Source organism: Pinus tabuliformis, chromosome 7 (assembly GCF_031772625.1).
Source record: "Pinus tabuliformis cultivar Carrire ecotype Pingquan chromosome 7, CPIR1, whole genome shotgun sequence".
In the NCBI taxonomy this organism is placed as follows: domain Eukaryota; kingdom Viridiplantae; phylum Streptophyta; class Pinopsida; order Pinales; family Pinaceae; genus Pinus; species Pinus tabuliformis.
The window spans coordinates 355060431-355083152 of record NC_142293.1 but is presented as its reverse complement, the minus strand read 5'-3'; the positions used below and the strand labels follow the sequence as shown (position 1 = coordinate 355083152).

Genomic DNA, 22722 nt, shown 5'->3' with positions numbered 1-22722 from the left:
ATATTGATAAACATACTAATTGGACTATACCATATTTATGAGATAATGGTGGTTCTCTAGCCTCTTTAATATAGATAAACATACTGATTGGAGTATACCATGTTTCAAAGATGATGGTGAAATATCATCTTGCAATAGATAAACATATTGATTCGACTATACCATATTTCTAAGATATTGGTGGAATATCATCTTACAGGCTAAAGAATTGTGAAAAAGAAGCTAACATCAAATATTTTGAGTAGCAAGGTTTTCAATGAAAGGATAAATCAGTCTATTTCTCAATAACATGTTTGATGTTTATAAAAATAAGACTATCTTAAATGTACAACAAATCCTTAGTTACCAAGTGATATAGTGATATTGTAATGGGTTTGGTGAAAATATGATAAGTCAAGAAGAACCTTATGTATTGGCACCCATGCATTAGGCTTTTACCACCAAGAAGCTACCTATCATTAAATGGTAGCACAAAATCTAACCTGGACTCAACAAGGCATTAAAACAACTAATATTTTTGTGCACTATTCATGAACATAGAGATTGTGGTCTAAATGGGTTGAGGTTTTGAGCTATAAAAATAGATTGAATAACTTCGATTTGAAGAATTATTATTTAGTGACTTTCTATGTCATAGGATTTGGGAAAAGAAGTAAAATGTAGAGAAACAATGCAAGTGTTTAATGGTTGACCTTCCTTTACATTAAAGATTTCTGTCATAAAATTTGGAAAATCTAGAATTAATACTTTTAATAAAGCTATCAAATGCATCAATCTAATCAAGAATTAATACTTTTAATAAAGCTATCAAATGCATCAAAGAAGATTGAGACACTATCAAATTAAAAAACTCCATCTCAATTAGAGGCCGGGCAATAAGACATGATTTTGAATGACTTAAAAGGCTAGCTTCCTTGTAAATTATCAACTTGTTATCACATTATCGTATTGTTTCATTTGGCTGATTTTGTCATATTAAACGGTATACACATGTTTTTCTTCTATATACATTTATTTATATATGTCTCATATAATTTGGAAAGACTAAAATTAATACTTTTAATAAAGCTATCAAATGCATCAAAGAAGATTGAGACACTATCACATTAAAAAAACTCCATCACAATTGGAGGCCAGGTAGTAAGACATGATATTGAATGACTTAAAAGACTAGTTTCCTTGTAAATTATCAACTTGTTATCGCATTAACATATTTTTTCATTTGGCTAATGTTATCATATTGAATGGTATACACATGTTTTTCTTCTATATATTTATTTATATATATATGTTTCCGTATTTAAAAAATTGTTGTGGTTTTAATATGTTTCCGTATTTAAAAATTTGGTTGTGGTTTTAATAGTCTCATATATATATTTATATTTTTTTTATATTTTTTTTAAAAAACAAATATCCGTAATAGAAGCTTCTCACTTTTCATGTATGTCAAACAATTTAATCTTATATGGGGATCACAGGATTGTATCTGTTCTAGTAAGAATTTTATATGTATCTTCATACCATATAAAATAGCATTTCAAAACCTGCAAATGAGGAAACTATATTCAATGGTTAAAAGTTTATATTATCTGAGAAAATAATGATTGGTCTTTCCACTAATCTAGCTTTCCTTCTTGCCTTTTGATGGATGAGTTGACTGCTTGTCATTTTGAGAAACTATATTCAATGGTAAATTTTTTATATTATCTAAGAAAAGAATGATTGGTCTTTCCAGCCATCTATCTTTCCTTCTTGCCTTTTGATGGATGAAGTTGGCTGCTTGTCATTTTGAGATGATGATGGGTACAATATTACGCTATGGTTAGAATAATTTTACATGGTATAATAATTGTGAAAAAGAAAAGGGAACTTGAAGATTGAAACGCACTCCATTGGAACTCGATTGTTGAATGGTACGCCAAAGCTATCCAAACCTTAGAAGACATCAGATGTGTCTATGGATGACTTAATTGGTTAACTGGACAATATCTTAAGAAAGCAGTCACTTGTTTCCATTAGCGACCTCAGATGTGTCTATGGGTGACTTAATTAGCTAACTGGACAATATCTTAAGAAAGCAGTCACTTGTTTCCATTAGCGACCTCAGTTGGTGGAGAAAGAAGGATGGAAGGTCTAATTTCCTAGGCTCTTAGGTGTCTATGCCTCACCAGTTGATGACAGGGGCATTCCTCTGCATTAAAGGAGCAGTGTCCATGAGATATATGGTTGGCAATGCATATTGTACTCGAGCTAACAATCAACGCAGGGTAATGAAGGTGGACTATTCTTCCATCTTAGTCTTCATTTTGCATTTAAGGGCAAAGGGTTTTATTCATGCCTGCAGGACAAATCACCATGGCTTTTGTATCTTCTCTCCCATTCCGTTCTTCTCAGTGCAGCACAAGCATCTAACAGAGGAGGAAGAGTCTAACACAGAACTAGAGCAGCAACAGCCACAGAAACATAGCCTAACAATCCCTTCAGCTCAAAGGAATAGTCCTGGTTGTTTGTGGCACGTGCTTAGTACCTTTCAAGAGAAAAATATCAACATAATGCCGATGTTACTCAGCCAAAAAAGCTTCAGGACCCTGCAGTTCCCTGAACCAATTTTCAAATACAAGTGCAAATATCATTGATTTCTAGCTTTATGGCAATGAGCAATGACTTTTCATTCAAAAAGTTTCCATCCAGCTATTCCAGTTTGCTCCACGCTCATGATGAATTGATCAGAAGAATCATCAAAAAGCTGAGGAAAAGATGCAATCCAAGGAATATTCACTGCCAAATCTGCTAAGGAATCTTGCCTGAGAAAACCTGACGATTGTCTACAAAGTATGTAATCATCTTCCATTACATGAGAATTAAGCCTGTCATCCCTACTCAAACCAGCTCCCGTCATATGATCATTTATCTCATAAACTTGTCCATCATCTTCTCCTTTCGCAAGCCTTCCCGAACCACGACCTGCCCCTGAATTTTCTAAACTTTCAGTATTCCCATTGGATGCATGTAGTGCAGAGACATCGTTCTCTATAACAGAACACATTGAATTGATATGTGCAATAACATTTTGCTCATCAAATGTGGCTGATAAGAGCGAATCGCCTAGCAAGTGGTCTGCAATGTCATCAAGTATTCTTTTATTTGCTTGCCAAGTCTCTTCAATAGTTGGAACTAAATTATGAAAGCCCTTTTTCTCTGATGAACAAGAAACTGTTTCATTTACTGGCAGCAAATCCATGGATTTTGGTGACAGCAAATCACAACCCTGATTTCTCAAACCACCATAGGGTGTCACAAATATCATTTGCTCGCAATTAGCAGTCGCATTTACGTGCAGATCATCATCACTAGTGATTCCACTTTCTTCGGTAGCCAATGAGTCCATCGTTACTGAAGCTATCAAAATGCGATGACTTAAGTTTATCATATTGATACAATAGATGTGATTCAATACATATTTGAAAAGCTAAAGCTTACTTCTAAAAAGATTTTGAATACACTAGGGTTGTTTGGAAGCAGACTTAACAAGCCCATTCAAGAATGACGGCATGACAAACAAAAAATATAAGTACCTGAGCATGGTGAAGGTGTGTCCTGTGGTGCAGCATCCAAAACCCTGCCATCCAATTCAGGAGGTTCAATTTTTTGGACCATTGATGAAACACCAGGAGTTCTTCTGTCTGGAAGACTCCAGAAAGGTGGAAGATAGCTATCTGTCAAGTGATCGGACTCCAGAAATAGCTGATATTTCTGCTTATATGTCGCACCATAACAACGATGTTCATTCTGATCTTGAAATACTTCACCACTAGAATCAAAATACGGGCAATCCCCACTCATGATGCCTTCCTTCCTTAGCAAGTTTAAGTGATGTTCACATTGCAAAAGTTTCTCATGATATCTCTCAAGTCTTCCTTGAGCAAATTGCAACAAATGTCTCCTGCAAAACATAAAAATTAAATTTGGTTTGGATTAATATAAAATATAACCCACAGAATCAGGTGTCGATGCTCATCCAACAAAATTTCAGAGGTTATGACAATTCATTTTGTTACAACAAAATCTAGAACCCACAAAAGTGTGAAGTCCCAAGCACCAAGGTGTTAGCCTTGTGTAATTGAGGAACACTTCAGTAAAAGTAGGATTGTTAAGGATATGGAGTGGACCCTCAAGGTGAAATTTGAGGAGTAAGCTTTAACAAAACAAAGGTTGTAACACAGGGAAGGAAATGAAAATGGGGAGTAGGATATGAGAAAGAAAGGAATGGGAAGGAGACAAGGAAATGAAATGATGTCATAAGGGATCAATTCTTATCCAACATATTGGGCTAGTGGAGTCGTGAAATATTACATGAAATGAAAGAATAGGTTTCTTACAATCAACTACATTTGGGTAGGCTTTATAATAGAAAGGGCTAGTTTGCCACATTCAAGCTCTTTGGAGGAAAGAACTAGTTTGATACCACCATCATTTAATTGTGCATTCAAGGAAAAAGGAACTAATTTGATACGTTTAACCTTAAGTGTTTTCTGGGAAAGTTTTGTAGAAACTAGTCTTGGAGAGGTAAGAGTGCCACTCATTAATGTTAATATTGAGGTGCCATTTTATGGCTGAATTGTGCTCCCAATCCCAAACTTAATTTGATAGAATATGGATAAAAACTGCAGAAGTAAAACAGAAAATAAAATAAGAGGGAGAATCTCTCCACATTGCTTCACTACCCAATGAATAGTATGTTCATTATTAGGCCTTCAAAGTTCGAATGATAACTAGAAGTTTCTACAATAATTTAACAAGAAGTAAATGGTATAGACCTAATACTAACAACGAAGTAGATGCGACACCTCACTTCTTCATTATTCTTCAATCTCGATATACAAGGGAGCTCCATCAACCATCATTTTCAAGCTCTCACAATCTCCTATCACTTCTCTCACTCCAAATCCACAATCACCCAATTACAATGAATGGAGAGAAAGCTCCTTTTTGTAGAGGGAGTCTTCTCTATCTTATTATATAATATTATCTAACTCCATGACAAGTCAAAGAAATAATGAACTAATGTGGTAGTCAAATCTTGCTGACCATGTCAAGTGGATAGAGTGGCCTCTATCCCTCCAAAGGAAGCTGCCCCATCCAAGAAAGAGGGTAGTGTGCTCGATATCCTCCAAAAGAAAGAGGGTGCACCACTAAAATAGATTTTACCATGTTGAAATGCTAAGTTGGTCCACATACAATGTGCCTTCCAAGGTGCTAGATCAACAAAATACATCAAATTGTCATTGACATGGAAGGATGTGCTCCAAGATCCACCTAGAAAAGCTCACTTAGTGCACCCTCCAAGATGCACGAGGGAGAAAACAATAAAATAATCCTCCTCAAGTAACCACTCCCATGAGACAAGTTCAACAAATGATAAAGTAATGAAGTAGTTACAACCTCCAACATGAAAGACTCCACCAAATAATAAAATATTCTCCTCCAAAGTGTGCCCTCTAAGGAAGCAAGGATGCACTCCTCCATGATAAAACCTCTACAAATCAAAAGAGGAAACTCTCCACGTGGTCCAAATATAAAAGGAGTCCAAGTAAATGCATGCACAAGCCACAAGTGTGGTTGTCCAAGTGCAACTCACGCCTCAAGAAAGTTCCTTCATAACCACCTCCAAATAAAATAATATAAATGCCAAGTCAAGGAGGTGAGGGTGCTCTCCAAGAGAAGAGAAATAATGCCAAGTGTAGCTGAAATAACCATCTTTGACCCTTCTCTTAAGGCACATTCTCTTAGGGCCAAGGGTGGTTAAGCTTCATCAATGCATGTGCCAAAACCATGTGTTGTGTTGCATATATATCAACTAATTCCTCAAACCATATGCACAAAAGAATGGTTCCCTATAGAAGTATGCAAAGGTAGTTACACTCCTAAAATAAACTAATACTCCATCACAACCTCCAAATCATGTTCAACCAACCAAATGAGTTGCACGCTAGAAAAATGTTCCATCCTCTCAAACACAGTAATATAACTTATTCATGCTTTGAAATTTGTGCCAAAGACAGGAGCATTTCACATAAAAGACTCAACCATCCTCCAAATAACCCTTCCAAGTAACTAACCTTCACCAATATAAAAATAATTAATTATCCATCGAATTGTTAAATCAACCTCATCATGCGTGCACAAACTCTAATGCTCTAATAAAACCATAGTCCAACCCCAAATAATCATTAAATGATTAAATCAACATAAACATGTGTACCAATGAGGCAGTGCACTCTACCAAAATGTTGTTCCATGTAAATAAAAGACGTTCTCCCTAGCAAAACTCCCGACCATGATACCAACAAAACATAAAGCCTAACATAGAGCACACCACCACCAAGGGACCATTACATCAAAATACATCATCCAGCCTTAGGAGAAGGATAGATCACCAATATATATGTAGCACCCCACTACCATATCAACATCATAAGAGAAGGGGGTATAAGAAAGTGTTAACTTCGTCCCCCCATCACACATCCAACATAAGAACCATGGAGAACACTCCCTCCTAGTGACAAACCACCATCATCATCAACACACCTAGTCACTGGGATGCTCCATGAAAAAGATAACACATGCAGAAGCAAGCACTCATATGTCAAGAGAGTGATCCATCAAGCAAGATATGAAAGTAACACCAAAACCATGATAATGACCACCAACCATGACCATTCACCAAGAAGAGAAGTGAAGATCTTGCACCAAGATGTTCCCATCAAACAATCCAAAGCCAAGAATAGGAGAACCTCCATAAAGATGTATATCCTCCAAGTCTATCAAAAGCTCCAAGGTACCAGCAGAAAACTCCACCAATGTGATGAAAATCATAATGTGGAACTTGACACAATATGAGGTGTAACACACTCTTCTCTACTTGAAAAAATCATATAAAACATAATGACAATCATGAACAAGAATGTTGAATAGATTCCTATTACATATATTTTGCATCATCTACGAAATGCATTATCCTATGATTGATTCCCTGTGATTTAACTTCCCACAATTTAAATCTATAATTACATTAAGTAAAATTCATATAAGATTAGGTGTACTTTCAAATTACCAAATGTCTCATATCCATGGACAGCTGAGGTTTGGCACATCCTCCTAAGCCATAGTTTGTAGGAATGGATAAGCATAAGGGTTACCAGTCTGTAGCATGCAAGAGAAGTTAGATACGTTTAATGTTGAATTTCAATAGATCTTCAGGAAGAGATTCAACCACCAACGTGGTGGACTGTCATTTTATGCAGAGGGGATTTACATTCCAAGCGTTGAATGTGCTGATTTACCAATTTCATAGCTTGTGTACTAGTTAAGATCTTAACAATGTTAATTTTTGGTCGCAACTTGCTATTAGCATAATACTAGTAACATATATTATTTGCAAGCTTGCTGTCGAGATTGGATGTATACAGCATTTTTAAATACTATCTAGCTCATTAAACAAAGAGTTGTCCTTTCTAGCTGCATTTCCTCTTTAGAGTTGCTGCAAAGGTGGAACTCCTATCATTTTACTGCAAGGAACCAACCTGTCTTATTATTGACTGAAGGAAAGGAATTCCTCTCTGATGTTATCAAAATATGATGAACATTCCAATCGAAGAATTGTCTACAACGGTTTAAGCCTGGGAGTGAAATCAACACATCCCGTCATTTTAAATTAAGAAACTGAATGAACTGTTGTTAGTAATGGAGGAGAGTAAAAAAGATATGTATTGAATGACAGTTGAATGACTCAATGCCAAAAAAGGACCGCAATTATCATGAAACATGGTTCTACATAGGGTCGTCATTTTACATTATATACTACAAGTGAAACTCTGTACATCAAACAAATGAAGCCCAAAAAGTCACTTGAATTACAAATACAGACCTGCATCTAGATGCTTGCCCTCCTGTAAAGTCAGAAGTAGGCTGCCAAATAGTGTGCTTTCTTGGCTGAGGATCTGTCTCCCTAAAGAAAAGTGGACACCTGGATACCTGTATGATACAGAAGAAAAGATACTGGTATAGAAAGATCAAAAGCACCTGCACTTCAACTCCGCCTCAAGTAGGACACAAAAAATAAGCAAAACCTGATGCTTACTTCAATCTCTAGGGTACCAGGTTCATTGTCGGGACAACTGGTCTTCAAAGAGGTTATATCTGACCAATGAATCTCCATCTTGCTCTTCAGACCACCCTCCAAGACTTCCCAAACAAGTTTACGCTTTGCATCATAGCATTTTACCACCAAGTCTCCTTCATATCTTGAAATACGCTGGCATCATCAGCATCTTTATGTCAATGCAATCTTGCTAAATGTGCATTACTTACTACCATATCATGAGTTTCCATCGGTGGCTATCAAAAGGCTTGTTGAGGTGAACAAAAAATATTTAATATGTTCTGACAAGATTGAAGAATTTAATATGCAAACTTAGCTGTATTAATTTCTTATGTATATTACCTCCCAAGAACCAATTCTCAAAACCAAGGCTGGGAAGTTTGAGGCCTTGTACTTGTCAGCAATAACCGGTCCCGGTGCACACTTTGATTCATTCTTTCTCCCCACCTCCAGGCTGGAATTATTTATAGCTAAGGGAGCTGCTGACTCCCCTTCAGAAAGATTCATTTGAATAAGTTCTATGAATGAAGGTGTTTTCTTCAGCGTTAAACCCAATGGACTAGTCTCCTCGAATGGATGCAACAAAAATCCTGGAGAGAATGCCGTGCTTGTTACAGGGCTCCCCTGCTAATCCACCAAAACATGAAATAGAAGCATCATTGCCAAAGAGAATAGAAGGTAGATACAAAAACAAACTAAGGAAATCCACACCATGCAATGCCTCAGCGAAGTTTTGTAGAAGCACACAACTTTCTTAAATTCCTCAACAATGTCAAAAGACATATTTTCAATTCTTGATACCCTACAAAAAAAATCAAGATTCTCAAGACATTCAAAATTTATTAATGACCAACCAGGTAAAAACAAAAATCTATTTGAGGTTGTAAACAAATTCAGAGTGCCACTAATACGGCAAACATCGTATTATTGACGATTTAAACAAATTTTGGGCAAAAACATATTTTGAGCAAATGATGTTTTATTTAATTTTGCCCAACAGAATTTCAGGGCTCAAACATAGCTTCATACTTGTAAGTCACCAACATTCTTGAAGTACTCTGGGAGGTTTCAACCAATTGCTTATCCATTTACACTTTCATTCATAACAGTCTTGGTGACCCAGGGTAATCTCCAAATCACTTTTCTCAAAACATTTCAACAGAGCCGTTGGAAAAAGGGAGGTGAATTGAATAGTTAAAAACTTAAAAGACTCTTTTACTCCACCTCTACAGGTCCTAAGGAGAGATGTTTATTTGGTTTTGCACTAGCAAAGCTCAAGGTTCAATCTTAACTTTATGCTTATGTTTCACTCACGTTATAGATGAGGCTTAGCAGTTCTGCATAAATTTTCAAACATCATAGCCGTTGGAAAAAGGGAGGTGAATTGAATGGTTAAAAACTTAAAAATCTTTAACTCCATCTCTGCATGTCCTAAGGGGAGATGTTTATTTGGTTCAATCTTAACTTTATGCTTATGTTTCACGTTATAGATGAGGTTTAGCAGTTCTGCATAAATTTTCAAACATCATAGCCGTTGGAAAAAGGAAGGTGAATTGAATGGTTAAAAACTTAAAAATCTTTAACTCCATCTCTGCATGTCCTAAGGAGAGATGTTTATTTGGTTTTGCTTTCTAGATGTGGCTTAGCAGCTCTGCACCAGCTTCTTAGAAATTTTCAAACATTTCATTTCACTCGTTGCAATCATGGTGAACCAGGTCCCTCTCCAAATCACTCTCCCCAACTCCATCTGTATTCTCACAGGCTGATGATATGGATACCTTTAGGCTCCTTTCGGCCTAGAGACCAACCTTGATCCATTTATTTCAAAAATAAAGACTCACCCAAAGCAAACTACACTCCATAAAAATGAAAAGAACAATGAATATGGCCTGTAACAACCATAGGATTAAAGTCTATTTGTTGGTTTTATAACTCATACTACAACATATAATCAAACTCAACATAATCAATGATGGGTATGTTCATGCAGGCCAGATTCGTAATAAAAAAAAGCTAAAACTCAAATCAAGGACTTGAAAAATAAAAATATAAACAATGAGCATTATTCACTGGGAAAATTACCAGATGATACTTGGTGCGCTTGTGTCTCAGATGGCGTTCTTCACCAGCAGTTTCATCCGCATCTATTTTTGTAGTGCCATCGTGATATTTAGTCATAAGATCGCTAGCCATGATTGCTAAAAACTCTCTCCTAAAACCCGGCTCCATTTCCACCACGGTTAAATCCAGGCCCAAAAACAAGGTTCAGTTCTTATTATTGTTATCATAAAAGCTGCCCTAAATTGCTCCGTGCACCACGATGCCGCTTCACCCGAACTAAAATATATATATAATCAAGCTGAATATAAATAAAAGACAAGCTCCCAAGCTCGATTTTCCCTATTCTGCCATTATGTTAATTAGCACATTCAATCAAAATCATCAAATTGGCAGCAACCTGCAAATCCACTTATTCTTCTCTCAATAACCTCCTTTCTGCAGATTTCAAAGCTCGACTATAACTGAAACCCAAAGCTCGATTATGACTGAAACCCAAAGCTCGATTATGGCTGAGACCCAATTCACCTAGTACAGAGCAGATAAGAGAAATTTGATTGAAGCCTCGAAAAAAGGAGGGGGGAATGCCAATGGCTGAGTGGGTCTCTAATCAATTTGTCTGCGTTCGAATCGGAGGAAATTTTTTGACGACAAAATGGAAAGGCCCACCGATAGTTCCTGAATGGGTGATCGAAACATGCAATATCGATGATGCCCAGTGGCAATCTCGATGATACCCAGTGGCAAATCTGCTCAACCCACCTGTACATACTTTCGATTTTTCCCTTCTTCGCCCCCTTATATTTTCTTTTCTACGGTTTTCTTGTCGCTATTACAGGCATATACGTTCATGTTTGCTGACCCGACGGCCCCGTCATATCATGGGACCGCCTGGCAGCATGCGCGCATGCTTGCTTTTTCATTTTCATTTCGAGAAGATCAAGGGAACAGGATAAACTCCCCATGTTTTCGTTAATTATGGTATTTGTTTCCATTCCGTTGATTTTGGAATCAGAATTTCTAGAAGATAGACAATATTAAGGAAGTTAAAAACTCCTAGGTTTTCAATGCAATACCCATATGATTCTCGCAGGGTGCCCGCTGCCAATTCTGCGTGCTCTCTTATTCGTCTCGCTGTTCAGCTTGAATGAACCTCTTCCATTCTCCTCTACATCGCTCCCCGCTGATCTTGAAACCGCGTTACTCCTTTCATTTTCAAGCGCCTAGCCTAACAAGGCTGCTCAGAAAATAATAAAAAATTTGGTAAGGTTTTGTTGGGGAAATTTAGATAATTTAGGGTAGAGTTTTTAATGGTGTTAAATTTATTTCCATATTCAAAAATAAAATTTAAACACTCCTTGTATGATATTTTTTGAAGAAAAAATGTGCAATTTTTTTATTATTTCCTAACAAATTTGCCACTATTTACTCACATTTTTCTCTGATCCATGGTATGAAACAAGAGTAGTGCTTAAGAGGGGAGAGGTCCTTGCCTTCTATGTGGATTCATTTTATCTTCTTGACACCATGATGTTAGGATAAAAATGAGGTAAATTAATTAATTAGGGTTTATCTAATATTATATTATACTAGTAGTTGCTCTTAAATGTGAAAAAATCACGTAACGAATAGAACATGCTTATGATGTCACTGTAAAAAAGTTGCAGCAAAGGAAATATAACAATCTAAAAGGTGAAGGAGAGGAAATGTGTTTAAGCTTGCAAGAGTGTCACACTTGTGTCCATGTACAGATGTTGCTTGAACAATTGTTCTTGCCTAAATTATTTTTTTCCAAACATCCCACTATGTCAAAATCTTATATACATATATCCAAGTTATAACATGCATGGTAATGATGAGAAACATTACCATAGGTCTTGGTGCACTGGCACACAAAAAATGCTAAAGAGTGGATTTCACTCTAGTGACCTTCAAATTCTAGGATATGCTTCAATCGACATAAAGAAGGGGGTTTGTTTTAGAATTTTAGCCGGGGTTTGTTTTAGAATTTTAGCCATCGCCTTTTAAAAAAATTAAATTAATTGGGAGCCATTTTCTTGGAGCCATTAATCAGTTTTAAATTTAAATTTAAATTTTGTCTAGCAAATATTTGTTGGAATTGCAAATGTATGTGGTGTAGTTTACACAATCCAAGTGTCCAAGTAAACTTCCAAGGCATTGTATCCATTTATGCATTCAAAAATATAGTTTTAAAAATGAAAAGTTACACATGCTATATGCATATATAGAACCAATATAGATCAATTTTGAAAAGGATTAAATCTCTTGAGGTGCATACTTTTTTTCAAGTTTTGCACTCTAAAAGAGGTTGATATAATTGATCCTACAGTTGGTAAAGTTGTGGTTAAAATGGATCTAAACCAAAAAGTTGTTCTTTAAATCTTCTACCTTTTAGTTTTTATTTTTTTAAATAATTGTATTTATTAAATTTACATAATTTTAATGTTATAAGTGATTTGAATTTATTTATACATAATAAAAAAACAAAGAAATAAACATTTTAAAAAATGTAAAATTACAATTTGACTAAATAATAGAACATGTTTTTAAATTAAATCTATTTATAATTAAAAATATATCTAAAACAACATAAAATCACAATTTATGGATGAGTTCCATAAGCGTATTTGGGACAAGGAGATAGGGAGAAAGAAAAAATACTATATTGAAGAGTTTAATCCCACTCATAATCATCAACAAAAAGCGTACATAGGGGCCAATATTTCTTGGAGAGTCAAAATTCTTATTGCTCAGCTAAGGACTAATTCTCATCAACTCCGTTGTGAAACAAGGTGCTGGAAAAGGCCAAAAGAACTATGGGAGGAAAGAGTATGTACTTTTTGCTCTTCCGAAAAAGTGGGAACATGAAAACTTTTCATTTTAGAATGTGAGGCCTTCAAAGAGAGCAGGGAAAGCTATGCATATATTCTGGCAGCTAGCTCTTAGGGTAATCTATTCAGTGAGGGGTTTGTCAAGAAGTTGGGAGCGTTTATTGTGAGGCTTCACAAGAAAAGGGTTTAATACAAGAACCAGATGGAGAAGCACGTTGTCCCATAGGCTGTCTTTAGCCTCGTAGACATTAAAATAATTTCTTTCTTTCTCATCTTTCTAGAAGTACGTACGGTTTCCTTTGCATAGCTCGTGTGGGTCCCACAATAACGAGTGACCATGTAAATTAACTATAGTTAAGAAGTCTTTATGTCAAGGATGGTCATTCCTAAATAAAGAAATACCCAATAACATCTCAGGTTGAACATGATTTAAGGTGGGACTTTATCATAATTAGTTAAAGCAATTTTGTGTGGGAGTTATCTTACGAATCCCCAAAGCCGGAATTTTGATATGAACTTGACCAAAAATTTGGATATTTTCTGTTGTATAAAAATTTCATTAGGTTATGATCTAGTTGTAAATTGGTTGAAAGAAATAAAAATTAAGTCCATTTAATTTTTCAACTACACATTTTATATCATTCTACCTAAAAATCCCCTAAGCACCTAAAGGAAATATTTAGAAAATATATAATTTAATGTAAATCTTATCATATTATTTAACATGCTAACATCAAAAATAGTGTAAAAAGTGATGCCAAAAATGGCTTGTTTAAATCAAATTTAATTTAAGGTGTTTGTTCCTTGTATAGGGAAGCACTACATCATATGTATCATGGATTTTGAACATGAAGCTCCATAACCACATCCTAAAAATGAATATATTTATTTTTTATTTGTGAGCTACCATGATCTCGTCAAGGATTTTTTCACCCCTCCACAAACCCTATTTGTTCAAGAGATATAACATTGGGGAGCAGAGGCTTCAACCTGTTAGCAATAATTTTTGTAATACTCTTACAAATAACATTGCAAAGAGCGATAGGTCTAAAGCCACTTGGTTTCTCTACATTGCCATGTTCTAGAACCAAGGTGGGGAATGTGGCATTGAGGGCTTTTAAGATGGATTGGGATTTTCGAGATTCTTCCACAGTAAGACATACCTCTTCACTTACTATTGGCCAAGAATCTTAGAAGAATTCAATGGTGAATCCATCAGAACAAAAGGATTTATTATGTGGCATACATATGACGAGACCGTCAACCTCCTCCATTTTTATTTCTCGAAGTAGGGCAACATTTTGTCCAGAAATAACTGAGCTTGGTATATGAGTTGTGATGTTATGTATTTCTTTTATCCTGTGAATATGAGGTTGCATTAGAAATTTTTGGAAGTCTTCGGTGAGTTCCTCGATGATATACTGAAAACTATGTACCTTTTCACTAGAAAGGTTTTTGATGGAGGCAATTATATTATGGTGATAATGTTGCAACATAGATTTGTGAAAGAAAGTGGTATTTCTTTTGCCCTCCTTTAGCTAGTGAACTCTAGACTTTTGTTTCCATAGGAGTTCCTCTTATTCCTGACACTCTTCAAGCTAAGTTGGGGTAATATGCTCTTCTGCAATGAGGGCATCAGATATACCATTTGAGATAGCTTCACGTTGAATGGTTGCCATTTTTTGCTCAAGATTGGATTTCTATTCTAGGATGTTGTCGAATTTAGACTTATTTCAACCTTTCAATTTCCATTTGATGTGTTTTAATTTCTGCTACATCCTAAACATGTAGGAGCCTTCCAAGTCTTGCTTCTCCTCCCACCATTTTTTATGTTTTTTTGAAATTCAGCATGTTGAATCCATTTGTTTTCAAAGTGGAATGACAGGTTGTGAGGTCTTAATTGTATGTATATGCTAAGACAGATTACCCAATGCTTTGATCCATGACATAGGAGAATGGATGCCTCCATAAAAATATCCCAATTCAGAATGGATTCTGAGATGATGGAGCAATGAAGTTTGGAGGCAACTTATTGCTCTCCTCCCCTGCGATTGTTCCAAGTGAACGTGTCATTGACAAATTCTAAGCCTAGTAGAGACAATGTGGTTAAAAGCTTCTAGAATTGCACATATTCGGCATCAATTCGCCAAAATCTACCTATTTTTTCTGACAATGACTTAATGTGATTAAAATGTCTACTCAAAATCTAGGGCAGGAGAGTTAGGAGTTGATGCATGCAAGAAATTGATTGAATGAATCTCACCTTGTGCTGCAAATGAGTAGGCCCATAAAATTTTTAGAGAAAACATTCTTTCCTAACTCCTATAAGCCAGAACTGAATTGTAAGAATATGATTATCAGTTAACATGTTTATGATTTAAACCTCTTGGTTTTTCCATATGATGGTTAAACTACTAGAATTTCCCTGAGAATCTATTGTTGTCATGCAATAATCTTGTTCCCATCTACTAACCACTTTAGAAAAAGCTTCACCAGTTGATTTGGTTTCTTGTATCAGTAGTATATATGGTTGTTCTAAGTACCATTTGTCTTTAGGGAGCCTCTTCTTCTCTTTGTAGTTGAGGCCTTGTATATTCCAAGAGATGATCTTCATTTCAAGGGTATGTTGGTTGTGGGAAACACATCTGAGATCGTTCTTACACGCCATATATTTACCAACATACTCAATATTTCCCTCAGACATTGCTCATTTGTTTTACACCCCCTTTTCTTTTCTTCCCAGTGTAACTTTGAGGATTTTTTCATGCTTAGGCTTGAAACTTGAGTAAGCTCAAGTTAGAGGAACTTGTTGAAGTTTTAACCCCTTCCTAGAAAAGAATGAAGTAGGCTCATCTTAATTATTTACCTGATGCTCACGAAGGGTAAATGAGTCTTTTCCCTTCTAGGCCTTCACCAAATTTGGAAGGTCAAAGGCATTAAGCTCCATCTCATCTACTTGTTCCAGGGCCATTTTGAGGATATCCAAGGGGGAGTCTACAAATTAGAGTTAAGGGGTTGTGAAATCAACGAATCAACTTCTGGGGGGGATCTAGGTCGCAGAGGTGTTAGGCAGTTGGTTGGATTCTTGCATATCCATTTCATGTGGCCGGACGACAATTGGGAGTTTGATGGAAGTCGGGGACGAAAGGGGTGTGAAAGGGTTTTGGGATGAAGGGCTCACTTTGTCATATGAAGATGAGGGATTTTTTGGAGGATTCTTCTTAGGGTTGGAGCATTTGCCTCCAACTCTAATGAATCCATTTTCATATTAGGCCTTAGAAGTTGTCGCATTTGTAGTGGAGGGTGGTAAGGGGAAGTTTCAGTACTGGCCATACTCATGACAACGTCGGTACCATAAAGGAATGTGCTCATAGTCAATAGTTTGCCACCAGAGTACATTGGGATTTCATCTTGGTAATATAGCTCGATGGACTCTAGCAATGGCTCAGAAATGTTCATGCACACATAGATTCTAACATAGGAGATGTATCTTGCTTGTTTGGTTGCCTCAAAGGATTTGACATAGTTCCCAATGGTATTCTCAATGTCAGCCAAAGTGTGTTCATCCCATAACTCTCATGGAAAATAATACATGTGTATCCATATTGGAGAAGCTATAAAATATTCTCAATCTAGTACAAGCCTCTATGTCTAGAAACAAAGGTAGAGACTGGTAGAATTATAAATATAGGGGCCATTTTTTAGCACCCAATTTCTATCTACCAGATCTGCAAAAATGATTGTAAAGAAGCCTTCTACACCTAAATCAAGCTTGGTTTTCCCCTACGGCTTCCACTTAAGTTGGATCCATTAGGTTAGAGCTTTTTTAATTTGTCAGGTACCTAAAAACTTACTAATGCGGGTGTGGTATTTCATGAACTAAATATAGCCTCCAATATGTTTAGAGCTAACTTCAAATTTCAAATCCACGACTGCCTTTGGGAGTTAGCTACTGAGTTGGCGTCTTCCTTGAGGAGGGGATGACTATTGGGCTTTTTGTTGTTTCCATTAAGATTTTACTCATCATTTGGAGGTTGATTGCCAGATGTTTGCCCTAATTTGTTCAATCCAACAACAACTTGATTGTAGTAAGAGGAACCATTCCCTTTGCTAGCATTTTCCATGGTAAGAATAATGGAGATGAAAGCAATGATTAAATAGCTAGGGTTTTGAGACAACTAAGGTTTTGCAGAGCTCAAATTTTTCATCAAGAGATAAGATTCAAATTCTAAATTAACTAATAAACATATTCAAATTTTAATCTTTCATTATATATTTAAGAATATTCATTTCTAAACCAATTAATAAACACACTTAAATTTATTATTAAATATATTCAAATTTTACTCTTCTATTATTTATTTAAAATTTATAATATTAAAATTTAATTTAATATATATCATATTGTGACTACTCACATCTAAATCTTGAATTTTCATTACACATTCAAAAATTATAAATATATTAAATTGTAAGTATCCAAAATTTAATCCATTACATTACTAAATGAGCCCTTTACTAATAATTCAACCTTTAAACCAACAAATACCATTATCTCAAAAACAATTATTGTTAATACACATTCAAAAATAACAATGGATTAATAACACATTTGGGCCTTATTCTTTTAATGCACATTCAAGAATTATAACATATCAAGATATATTTCAATATATATCAAGATCTATTCAAAATTTGAATCCACAACTGCTTTTGGGAGGCAGCTACTAGGTTGGCATGGTTGGCATCTTCCATGAGGAGGAGACGACTACTTTTTGTTGCCATTAAGATTTTTCTCATCATTTGGAGGTTGATTGCTAGATGTTTTTGCTAATTTGTTCAATCCAACAACAACATGATTGCAGGAAGTGGAACCACTCCCTCCGCTAGTAGTTTCCATGGGAAGAACGATGGACAGAAAATCAGTGATTCAGTAGTTAGGGTTTTGAGACAGTAAAAGTTTTGTAGAGCTCAAATTTTTCATCAAGAAATAAAATTCAAATTCTAAATTAAGTAAAAACATATTCAAATTTTAATCTTTCATTATATATTTAAGAATATTCATTTCTAAACTAATTAATAGACACAATTAAATTTATTATTAAATATATTCAAATTTTATTCTTCTACTATTTATTAAAATTTATAATGTTAAAATTTAATTTAATACATTTCATATTGTGACTACTTACATCTAAATCTTGAATTTTCATTATACATTAAAAAATTATAAATATATTAAATTCTAAGTAACCAAAATTCAAACTTTAAACCAACAAATAATATATCTAAATCTTATTTGTTTTGAATACACATTCAAAAATAAAAATGAATTAATAACACATATGGACATCATTCTTTTAATACATATTCAAGAATGATAACATATCAAAATCTATTCCAATGCATACAGGAAGAACTAGCTAGCTCACTGTATGAGCTAACCAATAAAGACATCAAACTTTGTTTTATTATTGTATATTCAAAATTTTGATAAACATTTGATGTACATATTCAAAAATTCTAATATCAACCCATTGTATAAAGTAAAAAAAAATACATATTGATAGTATTCTCTAAACGCACCAATGACATATCCAAACATTCAAGAAATTATTACCGCATATCAAAATTTGTTCCAATATATATGAGAAGACGATTCTATTAATAACTCTAACTCAACCAATAAACACATCAACCACCAATAAACATATCAAAACATTATTATTTCATTAAACATACCATACTTATAACATATCAAGATTTAGTCCAAAAATTACTATATTATATATTATTGGAACAATACATTAATAACTCACCCTCTAAATCATCAACGAATAACATGTCTCAATCTTGTTTTATCATTGCATGTTAAGTCCTACAAGATTAATGTATATTGGAGGAATAATTGAGCTATGAAAAGTTACCCGGTTTAGTAATGAAAAATTTGCAATTTTATAAATTTTAATATTATAATACATTTTTAGATAAAAATTAACTTTGTGATTAAAATTTATATTTAAAAAAATTATTAAAAAAAATACATTTATTTATTAGTGATTTATTATAGCAATCAAAATTTATATTAAAAAAATTACTCTTTTTCATTTATTTTCATATTAGGTAACAACCCTTGCCGGTAAAGAACATATTGGTGGCAATAGGGCCTGGGGCCACATAATTTGCAGTAATTTGAGTGCCCCTCAATTCATGTGCCAGGATTCTCATCATGACCTCCTCACCTCCACCACTGCCTTGTTGGTCGCATAGGCGTCGAACCCTAGTCTCACCAATCCCACAATGGAGCTGCTAATGCTGATGATGCGACCGCCGCCTCCGCGGACGACCCTGTTGGCGGCTTCTCTGCTGCACAGAAACGCCCCCTTGCAGTTGATCTTGAATGTTCGGTCCCAATCTTCATCGGAGGTCTCTGCAAGTGATAGATACTTGGGGTCCAGCACTCCCGCACTATTTACCACATGTGGAGCAGCCCAAACGCGTGCTCAGTCGTGTTGAATATGTGGGCAACCTTCGAGGGCTCAACGACATCAAATTTGCACACAATTGCCTGAACACCATCCCTAGAAGAGGAGGATTTATTATTGATTATGGAAGTGACTTCCATTGCGAAGTGTTGACTAGAGGAGTAATGGATGACCGCTCTGGCTCCCTTCTGCCAAATGGAGGGTGATCTATATTGATTCCTTTGTTACTCAACGTATTTCCTCATGCGTGCAACGATATTCTCGATTAAGCCACACTCAAATTTTGAACAAATGTCACTTCATGGGAAAAACAACACACACATATGTGAAATTGAGATGAAAAGGGTATACAATGCCTAGCCCGACCAATTTCCAAAAGGGACACCTTCAGTGTAACTAGCAATTGCACCTAAAGGTGCAAAGGAAGATCGATTGGAGGAGTTGGGAAAATGTGTACGATAATATTAAGAAGTTGGTGTTGTTGTTGGAGGTGATATTGGCAAAATTGATGTTGTGAACATTGTTGTTTTTGTTTGTAGTTGCCTCAATTTATGGTGGCTTTCCACCAATGAAGCACGTCATTCTCAAGAATGTTGTTTCTTACCACGTGATTAATGAAGCATGTCATTCTCAAGAATGATGTTTCTTACCATGTGGCAACATAGTAGAGCATAAAAAATGCTTGTCTTAAATTCCTAGAAGTTAAGATGAATTTGTGCATTTCAGAAAATTTTCCAAAAATAACAAAAATGTTTTCTCAATCTTTTATATAAAAAATCTCCATTATCATTTACAAATTGCTCCTTTTGAAATAAATTTAAAGCATATTAAAAATATATATTTACAATTACCACTTATAAACTACTGCGTAAGGAAAAAAAACATGTGTAAAGTAATCTTTATCCTAATCCAACTTACATTAATATTCTCTTTATTAGCATATGAGATCATAATTTCAAGTCTGCCAACAATTGTATCTTTTTGTTATGATTTTTAAATCGATTCTATTAAGAAGCCTTTTGTGTACAAGGAAATAGACCTTCTTTACACTTATGGAAGATCTATTCTTAATAATAGCTTTCATATGTTTTGAATAGTAAAAACTAAAACTATCATCAACCAGTGAAAAGTGATTTTCGGTGAGTTTCATATGTTTTGGATAGTAAAAACTAAAACTATCATCAATCATTGAAAAGTGATTTGTGTGAGTACCATGATTAAGGGATTGAAATCTAAGAAAGAAAGAGAAAAAAATAGACCCATATTGGTCCACATTGTGTACATTTCAATTATTTTGGTTATTTGGGACAAGACTAAAACCAAGGATGATGAAAATGAGGATGGTGTGGATGAAAAATCAAAACAAAACACAACTTGTGTACTCCTGTATTAAACATTAAGATACCATAGTGAAATGTTATAATGGCCTAAAAGCTATAACCAACCTAATACATTGCTTGTATATATTTATTATACACATAGAATATGCTCCAGCAATCTGCTATTGTTCATTCCATGCACAAATTATGACAATCTTGATTCATACCATAGAAACTATTATACAGATCAGTTGTAGAAAGAACAGTCTATTTGAGTTAGTATCTAAAAATTTCCAGAAATTTTTTACGTATACCAATCTTAGATTCTTAGTCTGTTGAATATAATTCAAAATCTTTGTGATGAGCAATTTCTTAGGAGGTACAATGCATGTTCTGTATGTATGGAAGTCTAAAAATATGTTGATTGACATTCAATGGGGTTAGGAATTTCTGTTATTGGAAAGTTTGATTGGGTTGCATAGAATAAAGCAAGGTTGAAAGATTATTATTGACGTTGTAGTTGTAGTTGTTCTTCATGTTGTCGAATCTCTTTGTAGGATGGCTTTTATTGTCCTCATATGCCAAGGAGAGCATCCCCATATGCTAAGGACTGGGTCCTCTTGAGAGATTGGAATTTGTTTTCATTCTCCACTGCTAATGCTTCTTGTTTGGGGACAACTTCATATGGGAAATCGCTATTATTGTCATTTTTATTGCTGAAATTGTTGTGAGAAAGGTTGGAGGACTAGACTTGAGTTAGTCTGCTACCTTTTCCATTTCCATCCATGGCTTCATTGTTCAAAAGACCCTCTATGAAAGGATCGTCATTCTCCAACAACCCACAAAAAATACCAAGTTTGGGAAGTTGCAATTTGTTTTGTTGATCGATATTAGGAAAAGAAGCCATCACTTCATTTTCACTTGGAGATTCATCTCATTCTCTCCCTTGTACTCTTTGAAAATGACCCTTTTTCTTGACACAGTGCCCAATCATCAAGTTGGAGAACAATTGTATCATCAAAATCAACACTCCCAATTATATTGAATAAATAAATTCCTATTTTATAAAGAATCAGAAATGAATATTCACCAGCATATGAACAACAGTTCCATCAAACTTTCTCAGAAAACAGGCAAATTAGAAGATATCAACAAAATATTTTGGAGGGAAGATACAAGAATTCAACTAATATATATACTTAGTCTCAAAGAACCCTTATTGTTGGGAAAATGGCTAGGTTTGGCTCCATTATTGATATGAATTAGGTCAGATTAGTAATGTTGTGCTAATTTCCCTCATCAAAACATAAAAATGTGCTTGAGGTTTGACTCCAAAATAGCAAGTAAAAGCATGAATTTTATGTGTTTTTACTTAAGTTAGTTTCATGAAGAAAACTTAAAACATGAAACCAAAACAATGAATAGAAGAACACATCAAACAGTAATACACTAGCCATTGATAAAGGATTTCACCTCTCTTGGGCTACATCTCCTTGGATCAACTCTAAAGGCATGACTCCTTCTCATTATGTTCAATATCAGAAAAAGAAGAGTACATAAGCTGTTGAAATGGAATGGCTAGTTTCTCCTTCAAAGAAACAACTTCCTAATACAACTTCCTACAAAAGTTCTCACTCCATACACATGTTAACCTACAGTTAAGCATGTAAATCTTCAACAAACACAGGCATCTTACACCAAGACCCCATACTCCAACTTCCAAGAACATAAACAATACTACAATCCACTTGAAGTACTTAAACAATTCTCTTTCTCCATACACATATAGAGCAAAGAAGAAATAAAACTACAACACTATTGTAATGGCTACTACAGAAAGCACATGA

General features: G+C 34.9%; 1 protein-coding gene across 3 annotated transcripts; it reads right to left on the bottom strand.

The window, feature by feature from the left end:
* Nucleotides 1–2428: 2428 nt before the first annotated feature.
* Nucleotides 2429–11401, bottom strand: LOC149247415 (uncharacterized). Of its 3 annotated transcripts, none has more exons than XM_089458201.1 (6): nt 10244–11401; nt 8504–8788; nt 8141–8314; nt 7928–8034; nt 3576–3943; nt 2429–3393 (listed from the first exon to the last, which is right to left on the bottom strand). In XM_089458201.1, the coding sequence occupies exons 1-6, from the start codon at nt 10388–10390 to the stop codon at nt 2669–2671; spliced, it is 1806 nt and encodes a 601-aa protein (XP_089314327.1). In that variant the 5' UTR covers nt 10391–11401; the 3' UTR covers nt 2429–2668. The 3 variants fall into 3 exon arrangements, with proteins under 3 accessions (XP_089314327.1, XP_089314325.1, XP_089314326.1); XM_089458199.1 differs by having other exon boundaries at nt 2429–3399; nt 10244–11399; XM_089458200.1 differs by having other exon boundaries at nt 2429–3399; nt 8504–8785; nt 10244–11399.
* Nucleotides 11402–22722: the final 11321 nt, after the last annotated feature.

Bases quoted from the DNA above. Each gene is read 5' to 3' on its own strand.
- LOC149247415 (XM_089458199.1), bottom strand. From the start codon at position 10,390: ATGGAGCCGGGTTTTAGGAGAGAGTTTTTAGCAATCATGGCTAGCGAT. The intron at 8,315-8,503 runs GTAATATACATA...TGATGATGCCAG, and splicing joins TGAGAATTGGTTCTTGGGAG to CGTATTTCAAGATATGAAGG. The intron at 3,400-3,575 runs GTACTTATATTT...GCATTTTGATAG, and splicing joins CACACCTTCACCATGCTCAG to CTTCAGTAACGATGGACTCA.